Here is a 20,849-nt window from a genome sequence, read left to right as displayed (position 1 = left end):
TGTGGGCACACACATAGTTGGTTCGGTAAATGAACAGGGGGTGTATGGACAGCCAAACAAAACGGAATAAAAGTGTAGCTAGAGCATCCATTCGGCTACATCAACATTAGGTGGTTTACAACATATCCTAACCAATCAATTTCTCTTCTTTTGCCCCAAGCAAATATCTACCCATAAAGCTTCCACATTTTCCCTATTTTATTTTGTCACATTCCACTTGCTTAATATTTGACTTTAACTCATGGTTAACATACAAACATACCCCGCAACCTTTCCAGTTTTTTTCTATCCTTCTTATATAATGTGTAACCATATAAGTTAACTGCCCAGTCATGTGTTTCATCCCTCCTGACATTTCTGTTATGCCTATTATGTCATGTTGCATAGTGCATGTGTATAGCCTCTAGTTCCCCATTTTGTTATTTAAGCTTCTTGCAATATTAAGCATATATTTAATATTGTCATGAGGCACAGTTTTATTACAAAACTCCTCTGTTCTGATCTTGCCCCTTACCTTATCTCCACCAACTTGTGCTGAGCTAAATCCCATCTCCTTTTTTGTAAATTTTGTAGATTTATGTGCCACAACCTGTATAGCCTTTCTCACATTCCCAGTCCCCCTGTACTAGAGGGGTTGTATCCTCCAGCTGTTTAGTTATTTCAGCGAATAATGCCTTAATTTAATTAGAGACAATGTGTTTTTTTGGCATATTATTGGCTCCCATATATAGAAGGCTTGGCCTGTAATTGTGGGAGGCACTTAATTTCCTATTTAAACCCAGTAAGCCCCTGCTTACCTGTCTTCGACGATCTCGGAAGTGCTTCAGTGTACTTCCGGTTTACAGATCCGTACGTCAGTATTCCCGCCCGCCGGCAGCCCGGTTCAAACGCCCTGCGGCTGTATTCGTGAGTATTCCGCTTCTGCCTCACTCGGACGGCATCAGAATCGTTAGTTTAGCCCTGTCGCTCACGGGCTCGGATTCAATCCGCTCCTGCCTTTTCTCGGTCAGTGTAACACGTTCAGTTACACTTACACCTCGTAGTCTCGTTCAGCCACACCGGGTTGCCTTACGTTTTCGTTCAGGGGGTACTATATCTTCATTCTGTTCTGTATTCTGGGGCTTTGTTCACGTTTTTAAGCTATGTCTTAGTAGTTACGTTTTATATGAAAGGGGTTTAAGCCGTTTTAGTAGTCCCCAGTATTCTTAACTTCAGTGTTTAAAGTAGTTATGTGGTCCCCTTTATGTCATAAATAGCTAAATAGTGTAAATAGGGGGTATGTTGTTCCATTGTGTTAAATGGCTGTTCCTGTCCTGTTTTTGTTGTAGTTCTTACTAGTACTGACACTTCTCGCAAGTGGCCCTTCGCGGGTGTACGTTTTCGCAGCTTTGTTAAAGAGGTAGGCCTCGGTGTCTCCCAGTTCGTGTGTGTGTGTTATAGGTAAATAGTACATTTCATAAATAGGTCACGTTTCTTTTCCTTTAGTTCCATTGGTTCCCTGCAGCATTATACTTTATTAGGTCAAGTAAAGTTTCCTTCCTCAGCAGGTATGTTATTGGTGTGTCCTGGCGGGGGGGGGGGGGGGGGGGGTTCGAGGACTAGTTGTAATTCTCCCGCCAACTTAGGTATCTTCCCGTGGGCTCTTTGCCTATAAGGTTAGAGGTCCCGCAAGGCATAGGTCAGCCCTTACGTTCGGAGGTTCAGGCCAATCGTCCCAACGCATAGCTATAGCCTTGCTTCAAAATTAGTTAGGGCCTCACCAGTCACGGCCAATCGTATTGCTTCTTTTTCATGTCACCGAGAGGCCAACTCCCCGCCACCCACCTCAGTGGCACCAAGGTCCCACGCGCCAAATCATAGTTAGTGCCTCTCATAGCCACTTGGCAAGTAGTTAGGGCCTCATCTGCCACCAACGATAGCTAAGCTAATACAATTTCGCCTATGGGCACTAGCCTAGTTAGTGGGGTCCCTCCAGTTTTTTTTTTTTTATTAATTTTCAGCACTAAACTCGCCCTCTCTGCCCCTTAGAATGTCCAACGCTTCGGTGTTAGAAGACAATTTGTCGGTTACCAGCACCCCGCTCAGGTCGGGCACGCAGAGAACGCAACCAACCCCTCCAAGTCCAGCTTCCAGCTATCGCTCCTGGACTATCCCTAAGATTACCGCTGAACTTAAAAAGAGAAATATCCCTTATCCGGCTTAAGCTAGGAAGAATGAACTGTTTCGTTTATTGAACTCTACTGAGGATAACGAAAGGCCTGGCCCTAGTTCACAGGTTAACGTACTTAATAGCCTGGCTGAATTACACGCCATGATGGCCTCCCTAGTGTCCTCAGTTGCCACCATCAATAACAGATTGGATAACCTGGAAGCTAATAACGTTCCTTCAGTCCCCGAGATTCCCGGGCCGGTTGTCCAACCCTCGCCCGCTCTAGGAGGTAACAGTGACCCTCCACCGGCTAGGAAAGTTTCCAACCTTATTAATCCTATTCACCTGATACCGCAGTCTCTCAGACGTGACATCATAGAGGGAAAGGATGTTAACTTGGCCTCGCTACTGATAGCGGCTCAAGACGTGGTTGAAAACAGGGCATACACGTTTGAGGACCTATCAGTAGTGATGAGGGCCAGGGACCCTAGGTTGAATAGGAAACTTAACATCCCTGAGTTTGTCTTGGCATTTGGCCTATACAGAGACGTTATCTGTACTGCTTTTCCCCTCCGCAGAGAGGAGCTAGATTTGTACCTTCACAAGGTGATAGAGCTGGCTTATAAGTACGGGGGCTTTGCCTTTTACGACTACCACAAGTCGTTCTCCGCTAGGTCAGCCGCTTCGTTGTCCCAGTATAATACAGTCACGGACTGGGGTCAGTTAGATACAGAATTGTTTCTCATGCATTTCGCAGGTCTCAAAACCCCTTCCTGTGCCATTTGCTCGTCTGCAGCTCACTCTATTAATTTCTGTCCCGAGAATGTAGCTATCCCCTCTACCAGCAGCGCCAACTCCGATTTTCAGTCATCTTCCAACCAGAAGGAGATTAGAGATAAATTAGGCAGGCCCATAGTGTTCTTGGGAAAAGCTCAGGTCTGCAATAATTTTAATGCTGGTGGTTGTAGTTACAGTGCTTGTAGGCTGCTGCATGTGTGCTCGCTTTGTTTCAGGGCACATGCCAAGACAATGTGCCCTAACAAATTGTACCCTAAAAAGGCTTCTACTCCAATAAACATACCGAGTTTGCAACGTTACCTGGCTAATCATCCTTCTTTACATCTGGTGGAATTTCTCACGTCAGGGTTCACTCACGGGTTTCACACAGGCTTTGTCTCTCTCCCCTCAGGCATCCTGGAGTGCCCCAACCTTCAGTCAGCTCTCACAGACCCCGATACCCTACAAGTACTCTTACAGAAAGAAGTAGATAACGGCTTCATGATAGGCCCTTTCACGACTCCTCCTTTCTCCTCATGGAGGACTAACCCTCTAGGTATCGCCACTGGGAAATTTAACAATAAAAAGAGGCTTATTATTGATTTTTCTGCACCACACGCCTCTCCCACACCTAGCCTGAATGCACTAATCCCGTCAGAAGATTTTTCTCTTCAGTACGCTAGAATCGATGATGCCATTCAGGCGATTATTAACTCCGGGAAGGCAGCATGGTTAAGTAAGTCAGATATTACCAACGCCTTTAAGTTACTTCCCATCCATCAATCACTCTGGCATCTGCACGGAGTTAAGTGGCTAGACAACTACTATTTCGCTACCAGGCTTACTTTCGGCTCCAAAAGTAGCCCTAAGTTATTCGACCTATTCGCCGAAACCTTGACATGGCTTCTCCTTAACGTCTGCAGATGCCCAGTTGTTATACATTATTTAGATGACTTCCTCACCATAGAACCTCACCACTGCACTCCACGCAGCCTTTATCTCTTGCTCACGCTCTTCAAAGATTTAGGTGTCCCCGTAGCCCAGGACAAAACTGAAGGTCCCAAAACCGAAATTACTTTTCTGGGGATTACACTCAATTCTGTCACCATGCACGCCAGCCTGCCCCAGGAGAAAGTAGACCGTATTCTATCTTACATTAGCACCTGCATGTCACTAGGCACTTGCACCAGGAAACAGCTACAGTCACTTTTAGGCTCACTTAATTTTGCCATGAGAATAATTCCACAGGGTAGGTCTTTCATTTCCAGGATCCTTTCACTTTTGCACGGTCTCCCTGACGATGACTCCACTACAACCCTAGACGAGTCAGCTACGGCTGACCTGAGAATGTGGCAGCTGTTCCTTTCCTCGTGGAACGGCAGGTCCCTGTTTGTTCCCCCTGTGTCCGACGATTCCCCAGTACTCTGGACTGACGCTTCAGGGGCCTTAGGATATGCGGCCATTTTTGGAGACGAGTGGCTATACGACTCCTGGCCGGTCGAAACCACGTCACTCGAAAAATTCAGTACCACCTCCTCTCTTTTTGAGATCTACCCTATTGTAGCAGCAGCTTACACGTGGGGGGTAGAGTGGAGGGGGCAGTCAGTCAGGTGTTTTTGTGACAACTTAGCTACCTGTAACATCATCAACAAGGGCCGCTCTCAGTCCCTCACGATCATGAACCTAGTCAGGAGACTCACTTGGCTAGCAGCTAATCTCCAGTTCTGCATATCCTGTGTTCACGTCCCAGGTATACAAAATACTGCCGCTGATGCTCTGTCACGCTTCAATTTGCAGGAGTTCTTCAGGCTACATCCTACAGCTTCCCAGCAACCCAGGGTTCCTCCAAAGTTCGAAGACCTGGTAATGCATTAAGCTCTCTCCTACATCTGAGCGGCACGCTTGCTCAGGCGGGTCTATCCCTCAACACGAGGAAAGCCTATTACAGAGCATATGAACTGTTTATGTGTTTCATTCGTAATTACTGTGTAATAAATGTTTTTTCTGTTGAAACCTTGGTTGCTTTCACAACTTTTTGCCACTTTTCTCTTAATCTGTCTTACAACACAATCAAACTCTACTTAACGGGAATCCAACACTACATGTTAACCTCCTTTCCCAACAAGTCTCCTTTCCTATCTTCCTACCCTCTTAAAAGTGTCCTCAAAGGCATTCATAACCTGTCAGTACACATACCCACTAAACGCCTTCCCATAGATAGTAAGCTGTTTAAGAAATTGTCCGATATAATAGACACGTCCCCTTTCGAACATATCACAAACCTCGTTGTCAAATCAGCGGCTTATCTAGCCTTTTACGGTTTCTTGAGACCCAAAGAGTTCACAGTAGAGAAAGCTTCTGATTTCAGCTCGTGCCTCCAGAAGAAACACTTAGTTAAAAATCTAGATCACTACACTCTGTCCGTTACCCGCACCAAAACAAGCCAATCAGGCCCACCAGTGGAAATTAACTTTTATCCCACTTCAACCAAATGGTGTCCCGTTCGTGTATTGGATAAGCTAGTAGCAGCCCAAGTTAATTCCGCTCCCGATAGCCCACTTCTAGATATTCTAGGGAAACCCCTAACCACAAAATTTTCATGCTTTACATACGCACCCTTTTACTTCGTTTGGGACATAACCCACGGTCATTCTCGGGCCATTCTTTTCGCATTGGAGCAGCCACAGCTGCCTCAGGTAATCATGTACCGACACACATAATTAAAAACATGGGGAGGTGGAAATCATCCGCATACAACAGATACATACCCAATCCAGAGAAAGAGATAAGGATGGCTTTCTGTGATATGACTAAATGATGTACCGCTTAATAAACGCATTTTGTTTAATTGGTTATTATTTTTGCCCTCTTTTACAGGCCTAACCTTACGTCAGTTTCGGCACACCTCAACTGACTTGCTATTAAGGAACTACTTATTTTAAACCCTGTTTTCTTACGTCCTCGGAATGTGCCGTACACAAATAGAAGGCTTGGCCTGTAATTGTGGGAGGCACTTAATTTCCTATTTAAACCCAGTAAGCCCCTGCTTACCTGTCTTCGACGATCTCGGAAGTGCCCCTCCCACCGCACCCTCAATTTTATCATTTTCCTAGGTGGGCCCTCTTTTACAGGCCTAACCTTACGTCAGTTTCGGCACACCTCAACTGACTTGCTATTAAGGAACTACTTATTTTAAACCCTGTTTTCTTACGTCCTCGGAATGTGCCGTACACAAATAATATATAACAGCTCAGATTGATTAGTCCAGCCATTCAATACTTATTGGAAATCGATAATGCTCAGTTCAAATATCAGACCCGCTGATATTTAACATAGTAATTATTGGATTTGGTGATTCATTTCCATTTTCCATCATAGACATACTACTTGATAAATGGGCATGAAAAAGCACTAGCAGTTAGTTGGAAATATATATATATATTTTTTTTAAGTCTATGGGGATCGGTCTGACGCACATTATTAAGGGAGGTTTTACACTTGCCATGCCATGGGTGGTAACTATCGTAAAAGATTAGTATCTGGCCAGCTTCCCAGTCCCTTGGCACAGGTCTCCCCCATACCTCAAACTTCAAATTAACTATCCATACCCTATGCCCCCACCCTGTGGACAGTGCTTGAGGGTCTTACATCAGAAAACAGGTGGGACATTTTAGGGTTCCTTCCAACCAAACCATGGTAAGACAATGGGACTACTAATATAATAAATGGAGGGACCTGTCTTCACCCACAGTTCCCTCTAATGATTGGCAGGTGGGGGTTATAATAAACCACCTTGGGGACCTATTGCTCTATTATTAGTAATAATGTGGAGTGACCTAATTGCACCCCTGCTTCCACTCATCGGTGGTGCATGGGGGCTCTATTATTATTACACAAAGGAACCTAATGTCTCCGTACACAAAAAAAATTATAGTAAACCTTTAAAACTAGCAGGATTAATCATTAAAAAGGTTCAGACGTGATTTCAAAGTACATTTATCAGAGGATTTGTTTTCAGCAGTCTACCCATTTATCAAGTTCAGCTACTAGAATTTTGCTGGCATTAAATCCAGTCGAAATCTGAAAAAAATATCAGCTGATAAATTTAATTTATTTTTCTAATTATTTTAATTCACCTATGGAAGCACTCAGTGTTTAGTATTTATTTATAATTTCTTTTTGCTTAGAGTTTTGGGTTTTCTGGGGGGCGTTTTGGGAGGTTTCAGCTCACACTACTCTGACCTCAGCGACAAGCATTGAACACCCTTGAAGGTGTTGCTGTAGGAGCAATAGGGTTTATTAGTCAGAGGCTCTGCGGACTTGTTGCAGATTGATTACAGCCACACTACTCAATCCTATGGGATAATTTAGCATTCTATGTTTATATTCTTTGCGCATGACTATTGATTCTGGTTACTTCCTCCTTGTATATATCTGTACAATATAAGCTACTGCTACTTCCCTAACCTATTGGCTTGTGTACAGTTCTCTATAGAATTTACTGTGATATTTTATCCTATCAGCCTGTCCCTATGTTAATAGCAGTTTATCTCTGCCACTAATACTGACCTCCCAAGTTTGGGAATGCATTTGTCTATCCACCACTTAGTGGACTCTCCCTAGCAGTTTGCATTTACTGCTGCTTGGGTTCAATAGCTATCACTGAGGTTGATTGCAGTGATTTATTTCATAGGGCTTACAATCTATTAGTCCTACTTCTCTCATTTCTCATTTAGAGTACGGCTAGTATCTTGGATACATGATTTTACTGAGATGCATAACATTGTTGTCCAGCAGTTCCTCCATTAGTATCGCTTCTGTATATTGCCAATATCAATAAAGTATTTTTTTCTATTTTGTATACTTTGGAATAATATACTGCTGCTAACTCCAATATCCACACCCCAATCCTAACTCCAAAATCCACATCCCACCCCCTCCCCCCAACTCACCTTAACTCTAAGCTATCTGTTCCTGACTACAGACTTCAATTTTCACTTTTCTTTTCCCCTCTTGTTTAACCCCTTAAGGACCAAACTTCTGGAATAAAAGGGAATCATGACATGTCAGACATGTCATGTGTCCTTAAGGGGTTAAAGCCAGTATTGAGTCCAGCTCTCTAGAGAGACTTAATTTATTTAGTTTGATTTTATTTTGAATGTATTGGGTTCAAACCCGTTTGGTGGATCTGGTACCACCGTACTGACCTCTGTGTTCCTATCCCCGCTTTTTTGGGACTAGGTATACAGTCTCTTTTTTTCTCGTGTGTTTAAATTTAATCAATTAGTTTAATATCAGAAAATCTTACATCAAAACAGTGCTCGAGTAGTCATGTTAGAATTACTGTAAATTTATATTACAATTCAAATTGTCTTTCTATCTTTAAATATCTCTCTTTTTACATTTAGATACAAGGTGCAATTATAGTCTCAAGTTTAGTAGAAGTAATAATTGGGTTTATTGGCTTACCAGGAGCACTGCTCAGCTATATTGGACCTCTTACTGTTGCACCAACAATTTCTTTGATTGGACTTTCTGTATTTGAAGCTGCAGGACAAAGAGCAGGATCCCACTGGGGCATATCAATCATGTAAGTAGCATCATGTAGTACTATTTGCATCCAATAGCATACAAAAAAAGAGAGCAAAAAAGCTCCCCAAGCACAAGATAAACAATATATATATTGATTTAAAAAATATATAGTAAAAAAAAAAAAAAAAGAATAAGCTTTAACACAAGAAAGCCATTATTGAGAAATCAGTAAATAATAAGCTGCCTCGTTGGAACTGGTGACTCAGTAAACTGTTAACAAACACATAAGCTAACTAGAGAAGTAACACTAATAAATCAAATGATAATAATGTGTTATATAATGAATTCTCAATTTAATCTTAGCATCAATAAAAACCTTCATACATGAACAAACAGCACTGACGGTGCTGACACGCCGAAATGCGCGTCGAGCTATTCTATTTTTTATTTTTAACTCTTTAGTCACTAGGTAGCACTATGCACTGTATTTAGGTTGTTAAGTGTGTGTTTTTACTTAGTGGAGGAAGGGACAAAGGTTTTGGTAGGCATTATTGCCGAGGTACTTTAGGGCAAGTCTGGATTTATATTAGCTATTGACTCTGGGGGATTGCACAGGAGGGGAGGGGGGTTCCCTCTCCTATGTTTGGGTTTTTCTTTTTGCCCCCTCTTCTGATTACCTCAGCCTACCCCTCTGTGTAGGCAGGCTGGCATTTTTTGTCAACTATTTTTAGCTTCACTAGTGGTCTGACTATTCAGACTTTCATCCAGCTTGTTAGTTGTATTTTTTTCAGCCTTTTCAGCCTTAGACCTCCCTCTTTTTGGTTCAATGTTCCCTTACAGTTTTCCTTAGTATTATTAAAGGTAGGGCTTCCTTTTTTTTGTTATCCTCCCCTCTAGAACTTAGTTGTCCGTATTTTTTCTTTTTGTTGCTGTTTGAAATTAGTCTTCATATATTTTCTGCCCAATGCAGCCATTTCTGCTTGTGAGCATTAGTTAGTGGTGGCCCAATAGAAGGTTTATGCAAGACCCTGGAAGACTCTACACCTTGATGTCCGTGGGACTCCAGAGGCACCAGCAGCTTCAAATATCTGTTTGCTGCTATGTAATGGTATTTTATCAGCTGCTCTCTTGATCCGATGCATGGATCTGGCAGAAATATTCCTCAATGTGCTTTTATCTGCACGAACCCGTCTGTGCTCTGAATCAGCCACAAATCTCTTAATAGTGCGATGATCATCATGTTTTCGTGAAATATCTAATGTTTTCATACCTCGTCCAAGGCATTGAACTATTTCACACTTTTTTCGGCACTAAGAGATCCTTTTTCTTCCCCATATTACATGAAAATGGTGCTCTGCTTCATAATGTGGAACACCCTCATTTAGTAGTTTTTCCTTAAATTGGGCTCACCTGGCGATCTAATTATCACAGGTGTCTGAGATTGTTTTCAGTGATCAAAAAAGCCCTGAGACACAATGCCATCCACGAGTTTAACTGAAAAACTAAATATTTAATCTTTGTGACACTTAAATAGAATAATAATTTGGAACAGGGTGTAGTTGCCAGATGCTAAGGTCGAAGTACTTTATTATGAGATGTCGGTTGTGGGAGTGGGGAGGGATTAGTGGCACCAGAGATCTGACTGAAATGCCCACATAGTTTAGACTCCATCGATATTCAGCACAAGCAGTATGTACTTGTCAAAACTGTAACCTTAAATGCTTAAATTGGAACGTAAATGTTGTAAATGTGGGAAATGACCTGTGGGAAATGACCTATACTACATCCGGATACACTGGGCCATAAGGAAGGAATAGAAGCCTGTGATGGACGTACTCTACTACCCACCTCTAACGCTGGTCCGGGATTGAGGGATAGTGCATTGGGATGGGGATGGAACTTGGGTCTGGGTGCACCCCTCCGGGTTGGGGACCGCTCCCCTCTTCATGTCCCCTCTTCCCTGCCCCCCTCCACCCACCTCCTTCTCTCGCAGGATGGGGTTGGAAGGCATTATTATCGGGGTGAACATCCACTCCGAGGGGGGGATGGGATACTGGGGGAGGAGTGCAAATTTCCAGACCACACCCCCTGGACCTCACCCTTTCTAGGATAAGCAAACGCCCTCTCCACTGCTATTTGTTAATTGTGGATGGGTGGGAGCCTTCAGGTACTACATACCAGGTTAACCTTCCACCTACCCAGGGCCTCCCCCACATAGAGATACCAAGCGACCCTTTTGGAGACTGAAGCAGCTAACTATACACAACAACCTGATAGGCACTCCAAGCCACAGGACACAGAATAACACTTTTACAAAGGGACACTGTGGGGAATGCGCTTAGAAGCGCAGTGGAATGAAATGCAGGGCTGTCAACCCTGGTGGGTAAATATGAATCCGCCCGACAGGGAGGGCACACCCTCAACGTACTCAGGCGATAAGTAAGACCAGAGGTGCATAGACATGCTTGTTTTATGTTTATTTTAGTTTCCTGTTTTTACCACTCTTATTCTCTATCCAACTCTTGGTCCTTTATCTCATCCAGTTGCACACCTGGACACTGCCCGTACCGTTAGGAAACACTCCCAAACGTAAGACCTCGACTACCTATATGAGTATAATGCTAATAAAACATGACACAAAGAATTCTATCCCTTAATGTCAAGGGCCTTAACACCCCAAACAAACATAAATTACTATTGAGGGATCTCAAAGCCAAAAAAAATCCAGGAGACACACCTCACCATGTCGGTACCCGTTGGACTGACAGACAGACTATACACTAATTGATATTGTGGCGAAAGTGACCTTGCCACTGGTTTTTGGAGGGGCCTGTTTGCCAGCCTCCTGCCCTGCGACTATGGCCCTGGGATGCATTACCCTTTAAGGAACTGATTTTGGCATACTGTATTTTATTATGCTGCTGGCCCTTTAAGAACCATCTGGGGACATACTGTGGAGTTACTGGGTGGCCACCATTTCATGTATCAGAGGCACATGGTGAGAACAATGGATGAAGCACATGGTGAGAACAATGGATGGCGGCCATTTTAACTCACAGACACTGTTTTGACTTTTCTACACAGTGTCATCTCGCCGGTATTTGGTGCACAAAGACATCATTCAGTAGTTTTAAACTACAGAACAGGGGACACATTTACCAGTAATTAATTTTCATATAGCCTGTATATGTTCTGCAGAATCTGCATTAAACCGTATCTTCCAAACTACTGAACGGATTTGGGTGAATTTTGCACATGTGGTTCACCCAGATCCCCCGGTTCCGAGGATATTTTTTTAGGTTATTGCATGTTTTGGGGTCCCTGTGATATGTTTTATAATACTGTATTTTCCTGCCTGTGATAATTAAGTTAGTCTATTGTGTTGAGATAATTGTATCACAGGCAGAGGGGAGGATTTCTGATGTAATGAAAGGGAGTGTTAGCTGTGTTGTAATGTGTTGATTGGTTGTTCTTCAAAACCCTGTGGGCAGTACTATGTTTGGAGAATGTGAATAAAAGAGGCTGTATGTGCCAGTACAGTCAGTTCTTCTTCACCCTCAATCTAGAGTCCTGTCTCTTATTGGGGGAATTGCTATATCACTACAAGGGATTGCTATGCTCTGCATACTCCCTTAGCTAATCACTACTAAGCTCTGTTAAGAGCTTGTTCCTGCTCCACTCTCTTGGAGGAGATGTTCACCCACTGGAACCTGGAGCCTTGTCGTAGATCCAGGGTGGGTAGGAGACGGCGAGACCCCAACCAAGCTGCGGCGCTTCGTGGGGTCTGCGGTGGTTGTGGTGTCTGCGGAGCGCTTGGAGCCCTCTGTAAGCACTAGGAGCAAACTTCAACGGAGGTACCCAGTCAGGGTGCCAGGTGATCAGTTACAGCTATGAAGCATGTACACTACGTAAAAAAAGCAGGAGTGGCAATCCTGACCAACAAAAGATGCCCCATCCAGATTACAACTACCCAACCGGATGTAGCAGTGCACTACATATATTGCAGGTACCCTCTACAACACAAACACAGTGCGCGCAGGCTGGTTCGGGATACGAATGCTCCCCCTGGTGGGCGTTCCGTGATACAAACCTGCGGCCACCCAGGGGAAGCGGCATACACTGCCTGATCCCGACGGATCAGCTGGGGAATGTTCGGAGGAGTGCTCACAAATCTTTTATCTCGGGCTGTCTGTCTGGACAACCAATCGGCATTGCCATTCTGCTTACCGGATCTGTTGTGAATGGTAAAGTCATACGGTTGTAGGGCCAGGCTCCACCGTAGCAGCCTGGCATTGTCCCCTGTGACCTGGTTAAGCCATACAAAGGGGTTGTGATACGTGAGCAGGGTGAATTGCTGTCCATACAGACAGGGCTGCACACATCACCGCCAGGCATTCTTTCTCAATGGCGGTGTAGCTTACCTCCATGGGCAGCAGCTTCCTGCTGAGGTAAGCTACGGGGAGTTCTCTGCTGTCATCCCTGACCTGGCACAGCACCACCCCTAACCTCTGTGATTAGGAGCAGCCAGGACAGGGGCATTTGTCAGGGCATCTTTAAGGGCTTGGACCACCTGCTCACACTCTGGGGTTCAGCGTACCTGTCTGGGCAAGGACTTTTTGGTCAGGTCAGTGAGGGCTATGGCACTATAGTTGGGGACAAACTTCCTATAATAGTCAGCTGTCCCTAGAAAAGCCAGAACATGGGTCTTAGGGGATGGGGCCAGCTAGCTACTGCCTCCACTTTGGCGGGCTCGGGCTTCTGTGCCCCACACCCAACCCGGTGCCCCAGGTGTTGCAGTCCGCCATCCCCAGGGTGCGAAATGCACAGGCATACTCTTGGAGGCCATCTAACAGTCTGTCCACCATCCTTTGGAAAGTGGCCGGGGCATTCTTCATCCCGAATGGTAAAGACCAAAGGGGGTGATGAAGGCGGCTAAACCAAGCAACAGCCAATCCGGAAAAAGGCCGGGAACAAAATCAAGCCAATCAGTGCTTGGAGAGGGGAGGCGTTCCACAAGCCAATCAGGGGAAAGGGCACAAAGCCAAATCACGCAAATCAGCGCTCAGGAAGAGGAGGTGTTCCACCAGCCAATCAGGGGAAATGGCGCAAAACCAAATCGCGCCAATCAGCGCTAAGGGAAGGAAGGTGTTTTGCCGGCTGTGGCGAATCCTACCTCACCATGTGTCCTTGGAGGGGGCTGCTTGCCCGCCTCTTGCCTTTAGACTATGTCCCCTGTTCTTTTTCCCTGCAGAAAGGCTGGTTTGTACCTTTCTGCGGACTGTTAAAGCCATGCTACCCCAGATAGCTATGCCATGGAGCCCAGCCGTATACTGAAAGACTGTATGAAAGACTTTGGCTCCATGGTGATTAATCTGTATGTATGTGATCTGAGCGCCATCCGGTGATAATGTGCGCTCAGATCTAAGCTATCTGGGGATAGGTAGAATGTCTGTATTTTATGTAATAAATGTAACCTTGTGTATTTTATTGTATTTTACTGTATTTTTACTGCCATGTGCTTAATGGAGTTTTGCCTCTGTCCTTGGAGATAATTGGATTACTTCTCAATTATCTCCAGGATAGAAGACTCTGTGGAACTGGTTTTGGGCAGAAAAGCCATGCTTCATTTGGTCACAAAGGACTTCGATCTATCTTTTGAACCAATGGACCAATTTGGATGATTTTGACATATGTTTGTATTTGGAGTATGCTGATTCGGAAAATGTAAGTGTGAATGTGATGCATCCTTTCAAAGTTCTGAATAATGTGTAAAAACTGTATTCCTCTGCCTGTGATAATGAGATTACCCATTGTGTTCAGTAATCATATCACAGGCAGAGGGGAGGATTTTGTGTGGGAGTGTCTGTGTGTATTGTATGGATTGATTGATTGATTGATTGATTGATTGATTGATTGATTGATTGGTTGTTCTGTGAAACCCTGTGGGCTGTACTATGTTTGTGGATTGGGAATAAAAGAGACTGTATGTGCCAGTACAGTCAGATTCTGCTTAACCCTCAAAATGAAGTGTCGTCTCGTTATTAGGGGAATTGGATTGTATGCTGACTGCCAGGAGTTTAACCCTTTCGTATGGTTTTCCTGTTCAGATATTTCCAGGGTTCATGTGTTTTCAGGTCGGGAGATTGGTGCTTACAGTAGCTGCTTGTCTATCTGGAAGGGGATTATCGTCTAAGCAGTTTTTAACCTCTGGTGAGCAAAACGGTCCGTTACACCGGCCAATCGGGAGAAAGGGCGAGAACGAATTTAAATGGTAGCCCTTCTCCTTTTAGCCGGTGCAGACCTCCCGGTGGCCAGCAGGGACCCTGCAGCTGTGAGGCCGACTCACAGTTCCAGGGATTCTCTGCTGGGATCGCGTCTCCCCCCCTTCTGGTGGATATCTTAATGCAGGTAGCACCAGAGAGAGCGCTCTTTGGGCAGCCACTAGCTCAGATAGTGATTAGGCTCTTTTGGAATAGTTAGGGCGATCCGAACCACCAGTATCCCAAAAGGGTGTCCCCACCAACCTCAGTGACCCGTTCAGGGAGTTCCGATGCGAACACCCCGCAAGGATACGAATGCTCCCACATACCAATGGGATACCCGGGTGGTCCTCATTCAGGAGACAAGCGGGTTCCGTTCGTATGAGCACTTCCTAACGGTAAACAGGGCATATTACACGAAATATAAGGGGAAACACAGGAAACAGTACTAGGGGAAAAAATACATGAACAAGCAGGTGGGCAGAAGTGGGGATGGCACTCGGTGAAGGCGTTCCATCATAGTGACAATGGGCAAAACCTTAAATTCCAGTATGCCTTCATAGTTTTCGAGAAGCAAAACAAGGCCCAGAATATTACTGAGCCTCCTCCATATTACACAGTAGGAGTTATATTTTTTTTTATACTTTCACTAAAGCTACAATGATTTAAAAAAAATTGTGTTATTTGAGTAGTATTTCCCCATTAGTGATGTACCGAACTGTCCGCCGGCGAACAGTTCCCGGCGAACTTAGCGTGTTCGCGTTCGCCGCGGCGGGCAGACACATGCGCAGTTCGATCCGCCCCCTATTCGTCATCATTGGGCAAACTTTGACCCTGTGCCTCTCGGTCAGCAGACACATTCCAGCCAATCAGCAGCACTCCCTCCCTTCCACACCCTCCAACCTCCCTCCCAGCATCCATTTTCGATTCATTCTGAAGCTGCATGCTTAGTGAGAGGAGGGAAAGTTTAGCTGCTGCTGATTAGATAGGGAAATTGATAGCTAGGCTAGGGTATTCAGTGTCCACTACAATCCTGAAGCCGCCCCCCAAATGCCCAAGGCAAATGTCTTGTTAGCCTTGCGGCTAACAGACATGCCGGGCTGCTGGGCGGTCGGGCGGCGCTGGCGGGCGGCTGGCGAGGGAGCACGTCCTCTGAGCTGTATGCTCAGCTCCCTCGCGCGCCGCAGAGTGAGGCTGGGAGCCGGAATATGACGTCATATTCCGGCTCCCAGCCTCACTCTGGCGTGAGGGAGCTGAGCAAACAGCTCAGAGGAAGTGCTCCCTCGCCAGCCGCCCGCCCGCCCAGCCCAGCAGAGCAGCCACTGGACCACCAGGGAGGAAGAGACCCCCCCCCCAGCATTCCCAAAGGTAAGGAGGCTGGGGGGGGTGTCTAAATAAATTAATAAAATTTTGTTAATGTGGGTGGGTGGGTGAGTGTGTGTGTGTCTGTTAGTGTGTGTGTGTGTGTGTGTGTGTATGTTAGTGTGTGTCTGTGTCTGTTAGTGTGTGTGTGTCTGTGTATGTTAGTGTGTGTCTGTGTCTGTTAGTGTGTGTCTGTGAGTGTGTTTGTCTGTTAGTGAGTGTGTGTGTGTGTCTGACTGTGTGTGTGTGACTGTTTGCCTATGTTTGTGTGTGTGTGTGTGTGTGAGACTGTCTGCGCGTGTGTGTGTGTGACTGTCTGCGCGTGTGTGTGTGTGACTGTCTGCGCGTGTGTGTGTGACTGTCTGCGCGTGTGTGTGTGTGTGTGACTGTCTGCCAGTGTGTGTGGCTGTCTGACAGTGTGTGTTTGACTGTTTGTCTGTGTGTGTGTGTGTGGCTGTTTGCCTCTGTGTGTTTGGCTGTCTGCCTGTGTGTTTGTGTGTGGCTGTGTGTGTGGCTGTCTGCCTGTGTGTGTGTGTGGCTGTCTGCCTGTGTGTGTGTGTGTTTGTGTGTGACTGCCTATGTGTGACTGTCTGGGCAGACTAGATGGGCCGAATGGTTCTTATCTGCCGTCACATTCTATGTCTGTGTGTGTGTTTGTGTGTGGCTGTCTGTGTATGACTGCCTGAGTGTGTGTGTGTGTGTGTGTGTGTATGGCTGTCTGCCTGCCTGTGTGTGTGTGTGACAGGGTGTGTGGGAAGGGGTAAGGAGTGGGGGAGGGGGGGGCACTGTGAAGATTTTTTGCACAGGGCGCCCAACTGCCTAAGGCCGGCCCTGTGCCCAGTGCCACCACTCATATCTGTTTTTACAATAGGTTAAGCTTTACATTTAAAATAAATATTTTTTTTCACTGTAATAGAAGAGCAGTTGCCTGCCTTCCAGCTTCTGTGTCAGGTTGGATGCCTTGCCCATTTGCACAGTCAGTGCCACCACTCATATCTGTTTTAACAATAGGTTAAGCTTTACATTTAAAAGAAATATTTTTTGTTCACTGTAATAGAAGAGCAGTTGCCTGCCTGCCAGCTTCTGTGTCAGGTTGGATGCCTTGCCCATTTGCACAGTCAGTGCCACCACTCATATCTGTTTTAACAATAGGTTAAGCTTTACATTTAAAATAAATAATTTTTTTTCACTGTAATAGAAGAGCAGTTGCCTGCCTGCCAGCTTCTGGGTGTCAGGCCTACTTCAGCGTGTGCTCTGCAGACCTGTGCCAGCGTGCTTTGACAGTTGCCAATCATATCTGGTGTCTCTTTAGCGTGCTTTTACAAAGAAAAAAGGTTTCCAGTGTAAGCTAATAGCAGCCAGTCAGTGTCCTTCAAGCGGCTCTGTCAGGCCTTCCTTCAGCGTGTGCCCTGCACAACCCTGCCAGCGTACTTTGACAGTTGCCACTCATATCTGGTGTCTCTATAGCGTGCTTTTACAAAGAAACAAAGTTTCCAGTGTAAGCTAATAGCAGCCAGTCAGTGTCCTTCAAGCGGCTCTGTCAGGCCTTCCTTCAGCGTGTGCTCTGCAGACCTGTGCCAGTGCACATTGCCAATCATATCTGGTGTCTCTATAGCGTGCTTTTACAAAGAAAAAAGGTTTCTAGTGTAAGCTAATAGCAGCCAGTCAGTGTGCTTCAAGCGGCTCTGTCAGTCCTTCCTTCAGCGTGTGCTCTCCAGAACTGTTCCAGTGCACATTGGTGTCTCTATAGCGTGCTTTTAAAAACTATTTTTTTTTTCACTGTTATAGATTGAATAGCAGTTACTTGTCTTCAAGCGGGTGTGTCAGGCCTACAGTGTGTGCTCTGCAGAACTGTTCAAGTGCACATTGCCAATCATATCTGGTGTCTCTATAGCGTGCTTTTACAAAGAAAAAATGTTTCTAGTGTAAGCTAATAGCAGCCAGTCAGTGTCCTTCAAGCGGCTCTGTCAGTCCTTCCTTCAGCGTGTGCTCTGCAGAACTGTTCCAGTGCACATTGCCAATCATATCTGGTGTCTCTATAGCGTGCTTTTACAAAGAAAAAAGGTTTCTAGTGTAAGCTAATAGCAGCCAGTCAGTGTCCTTCAAGCGGCTCTGTCAGTCCTTCATTCAGCGTGTGCTCTGCAAACCTGTGCCAGCGTGCTTTGACAGTTGCCAATCATATCTGGTGTCTCTATAGCGTGCATTTACAAAGAAAAAATGTTTCTAGTGTAAGCTAATAGCAGCCAGTCAGTGTCCTTCAAGCGGCTCTGTCAGTCCTTCCTTCAGCGTGTGCTCTCCAGAACTGTTCCAGTGCACATTGCCAATCATATCTGGTGTCTCTATAGCGTGCTTTTAAAACCAAATTTTTTTTTCACTGTTATAGATTGAATAGCAGTTACTTGTCTTCAAGCGGGTGTGTCAGGCCTACAGTGTGTGCTCTGCAGAACTGTTACAGTTCACATTGCCAATCATATCTGGTCTCACAGTAGCTTGCACGCATAGTACCACTAATCCCCCAAAAAATGACAGGCAGAGGCAGGCCACCGCAGGGGCCGTCGTGGTCATGGTGCTGTGATTCCCTTTTGCCCATGAATAATGCCCAGTTTTCAGAAGCCACGTACCCTGAACTTGAAAAGTTCTGAGGACATAGTTGACTGGCTAACACAGGACACCCAATCTTGTACAGCCTCCGCTCGGAACCTTGACGCACCATCCTCCTCCAGCTTAGCTTCAGGCACCTCTCAAGATACCACTCACCCACCTGCCGCCACCACCAAAACTAGCACCACAGCCGCTTTACTTGGTATGTCAGAGGAGTTATTCACACACCCGTTTGAAGAAATGAGTGATGCGCAACCATTATTGCTAGAGGATGTAGATAACAGGGATATGTCTCAGGCAGGCAGCATTAAACACATGGAGGTACGGTGTGATGATGATGATGTTGTACCCGCTGCTGCTTCCTTTTCTGAGTTGTCAGATACAAGCGAAGCGGTTGATGATGACGATGCGTCCATGGATGTCACGTGGGTGCCCGCTCGGCAAGAAGAAGAACAGGGCGAAAGTTCAGATGGGGAGACAGAGAGGAGGAGGAGACGAGTTGGAAGCAGGGGGGGGTCGTCGCAAGGAGCTAGTGGCACAGTCAGACAACATGCATTGGCACCCGGGGTCAGCCTGACAGCACGCCAATCAACGCATGCTGTGTCCACCACCAGAATGCCGTCATTGCAGAGCTCAGCAGTGTGGCATTTTTTTTGTGTGTCTGCCTCGGACAACAGCGATGCCATTTGCAACCTGTGCCAAAGGAAACTGAGTCGTGGGAGGTCCAACACCCACCTAGGTACAACTGCTTTGCGTAGGCACATGATCTCACATCACAAACGCCTATGGGATCAACACATGAGTACAAGCAGCACGCCTACTCTAAGTCACCATCCTCCTCCTGGTCTAGCATCTTCAGCCACGTCAACCACTGCTGTCCTTCTTGCCCCCTCTCAACCATCCGCCACTCCGTCTCCCGCCTTGAGCAGTTCCCGCTCATCTGCCCACAGTCATGTGTCTGTCAAGGACATGTTTGAGCGTAAGAAGCCAATGTCACCAAGTCACCCCCTTGCCCAGCGTCTGACAGCTGGCTTGTCTGAACTATTAGCCCGCCAGCTTTTACCATACAATCTGGTTGAGTCTGAGGCGTTCAAAAAATTTGTAGCTTTTCACAAAAGGCAATCCCCAACTTGTACTCGATTGTGCAAAAGGAAGTCATGGCATGTCTGGCACACAGTGTTGGGGCAAGGGTCCATCTGACCACTGATACCTGGTCTGCAAAGCATGGTCAGGGCAGGTATATCACCTACACTGCGCATTGGGTAAACCTGCTGACGGCTGACAAGCAAGGAATGCGTGGCATTGCAGAGGAGTTGGTGACACCGCCACGAATTGCAGGCAGTCCTGCTGCCACCTCCTCTACTCCTCCTACTCCATCCTCTTCCATAACCTCCTCGGCTGAGTCCTCTTGTGCTGCTGCGTCTTGCTCCACATCAACGGCACCCCCCCAGCTCCCAGGTACTATTCCACATCCCGGATACGGCAGTGTCATGCCGTCTTGGGTTTGACTTGCTTGAAAGCAGAGAGTCACACCGGACAAGCACTCCTGTCCGCCCTGAACGCACAGCTGGAAAAGTGGCTGACTCCGCAGCAACTGGATATCGGCAAAGTGGTGTGTGACAACGGAAAAAATTTGATAGCGGCATTGAAGTTGGGCAAGTTGACACATGTGCCGTGCATGGCACATGTGTGTAATCTGATCGTACAACGCTTTGTGCATAAGTACACAGGCTTACAGGGCGTCCTGAAGCAGGCCAGGAAGGTGTGTGGCCATTTCAGGCGTTCCTACACGGCCATGGCTCACTTTGCCGATATCCAGCGGCGAAACAACATGCCAGTGAGGCGCTTGATTTGCGACAGCCCTACACGTTGGAATTCAACACTCCTAATGTTCGACCGCCTGCTCCAACAAGAAAAAGCTGTTAATGAATATTTGTATGACCGGGGTGCTAGGACAGCCTCTGGGGAGCTGGGAATTTTTTTGCCACGTTACTGGACGCTCATGCGCAATGCCTGTAGGCTCATGCGTCCTTTTGAGGAGGTGACAAATCTAGTCAGTCGCAACGAAGGCACCATCAGCGACATCATACCATTTGTTTTTTTCCTGGAGCGTGCCCTGCGAAGACTGCTGGATCAGGCTGTAGATGAGCGTGAAGAGGAAGAGGAAG

The 20,849-nt window shown here is 46.1% G+C and overlaps 1 protein-coding gene across 1 annotated transcript in view; it reads left to right on the top strand.

The window, feature by feature from the left end:
- Positions 1-20,849, top strand: part of SLC23A1 (solute carrier family 23 member 1) — a 95,258-nt gene that overhangs the window by 32,491 nt on the left and 41,918 nt on the right. The window contains exon 6 of the mRNA XM_063445291.1: positions 8,335-8,516. Within this exon, the coding sequence (XP_063301361.1) occupies positions 8,335-8,516 (182 nt within the window). The remainder of the gene's footprint in view (positions 1-8,334; positions 8,517-20,849) is intronic.

The sequence above is a fragment of the Pelobates fuscus genome, chromosome 3, assembly GCF_036172605.1.
Source record: "Pelobates fuscus isolate aPelFus1 chromosome 3, aPelFus1.pri, whole genome shotgun sequence".
NCBI classification, from domain to species: domain Eukaryota; kingdom Metazoa; phylum Chordata; class Amphibia; order Anura; family Pelobatidae; genus Pelobates; species Pelobates fuscus.
The sequence above is the reverse complement of the archived record's forward strand: the minus strand, read 5'-3'. Positions and strand labels throughout refer to the sequence as shown.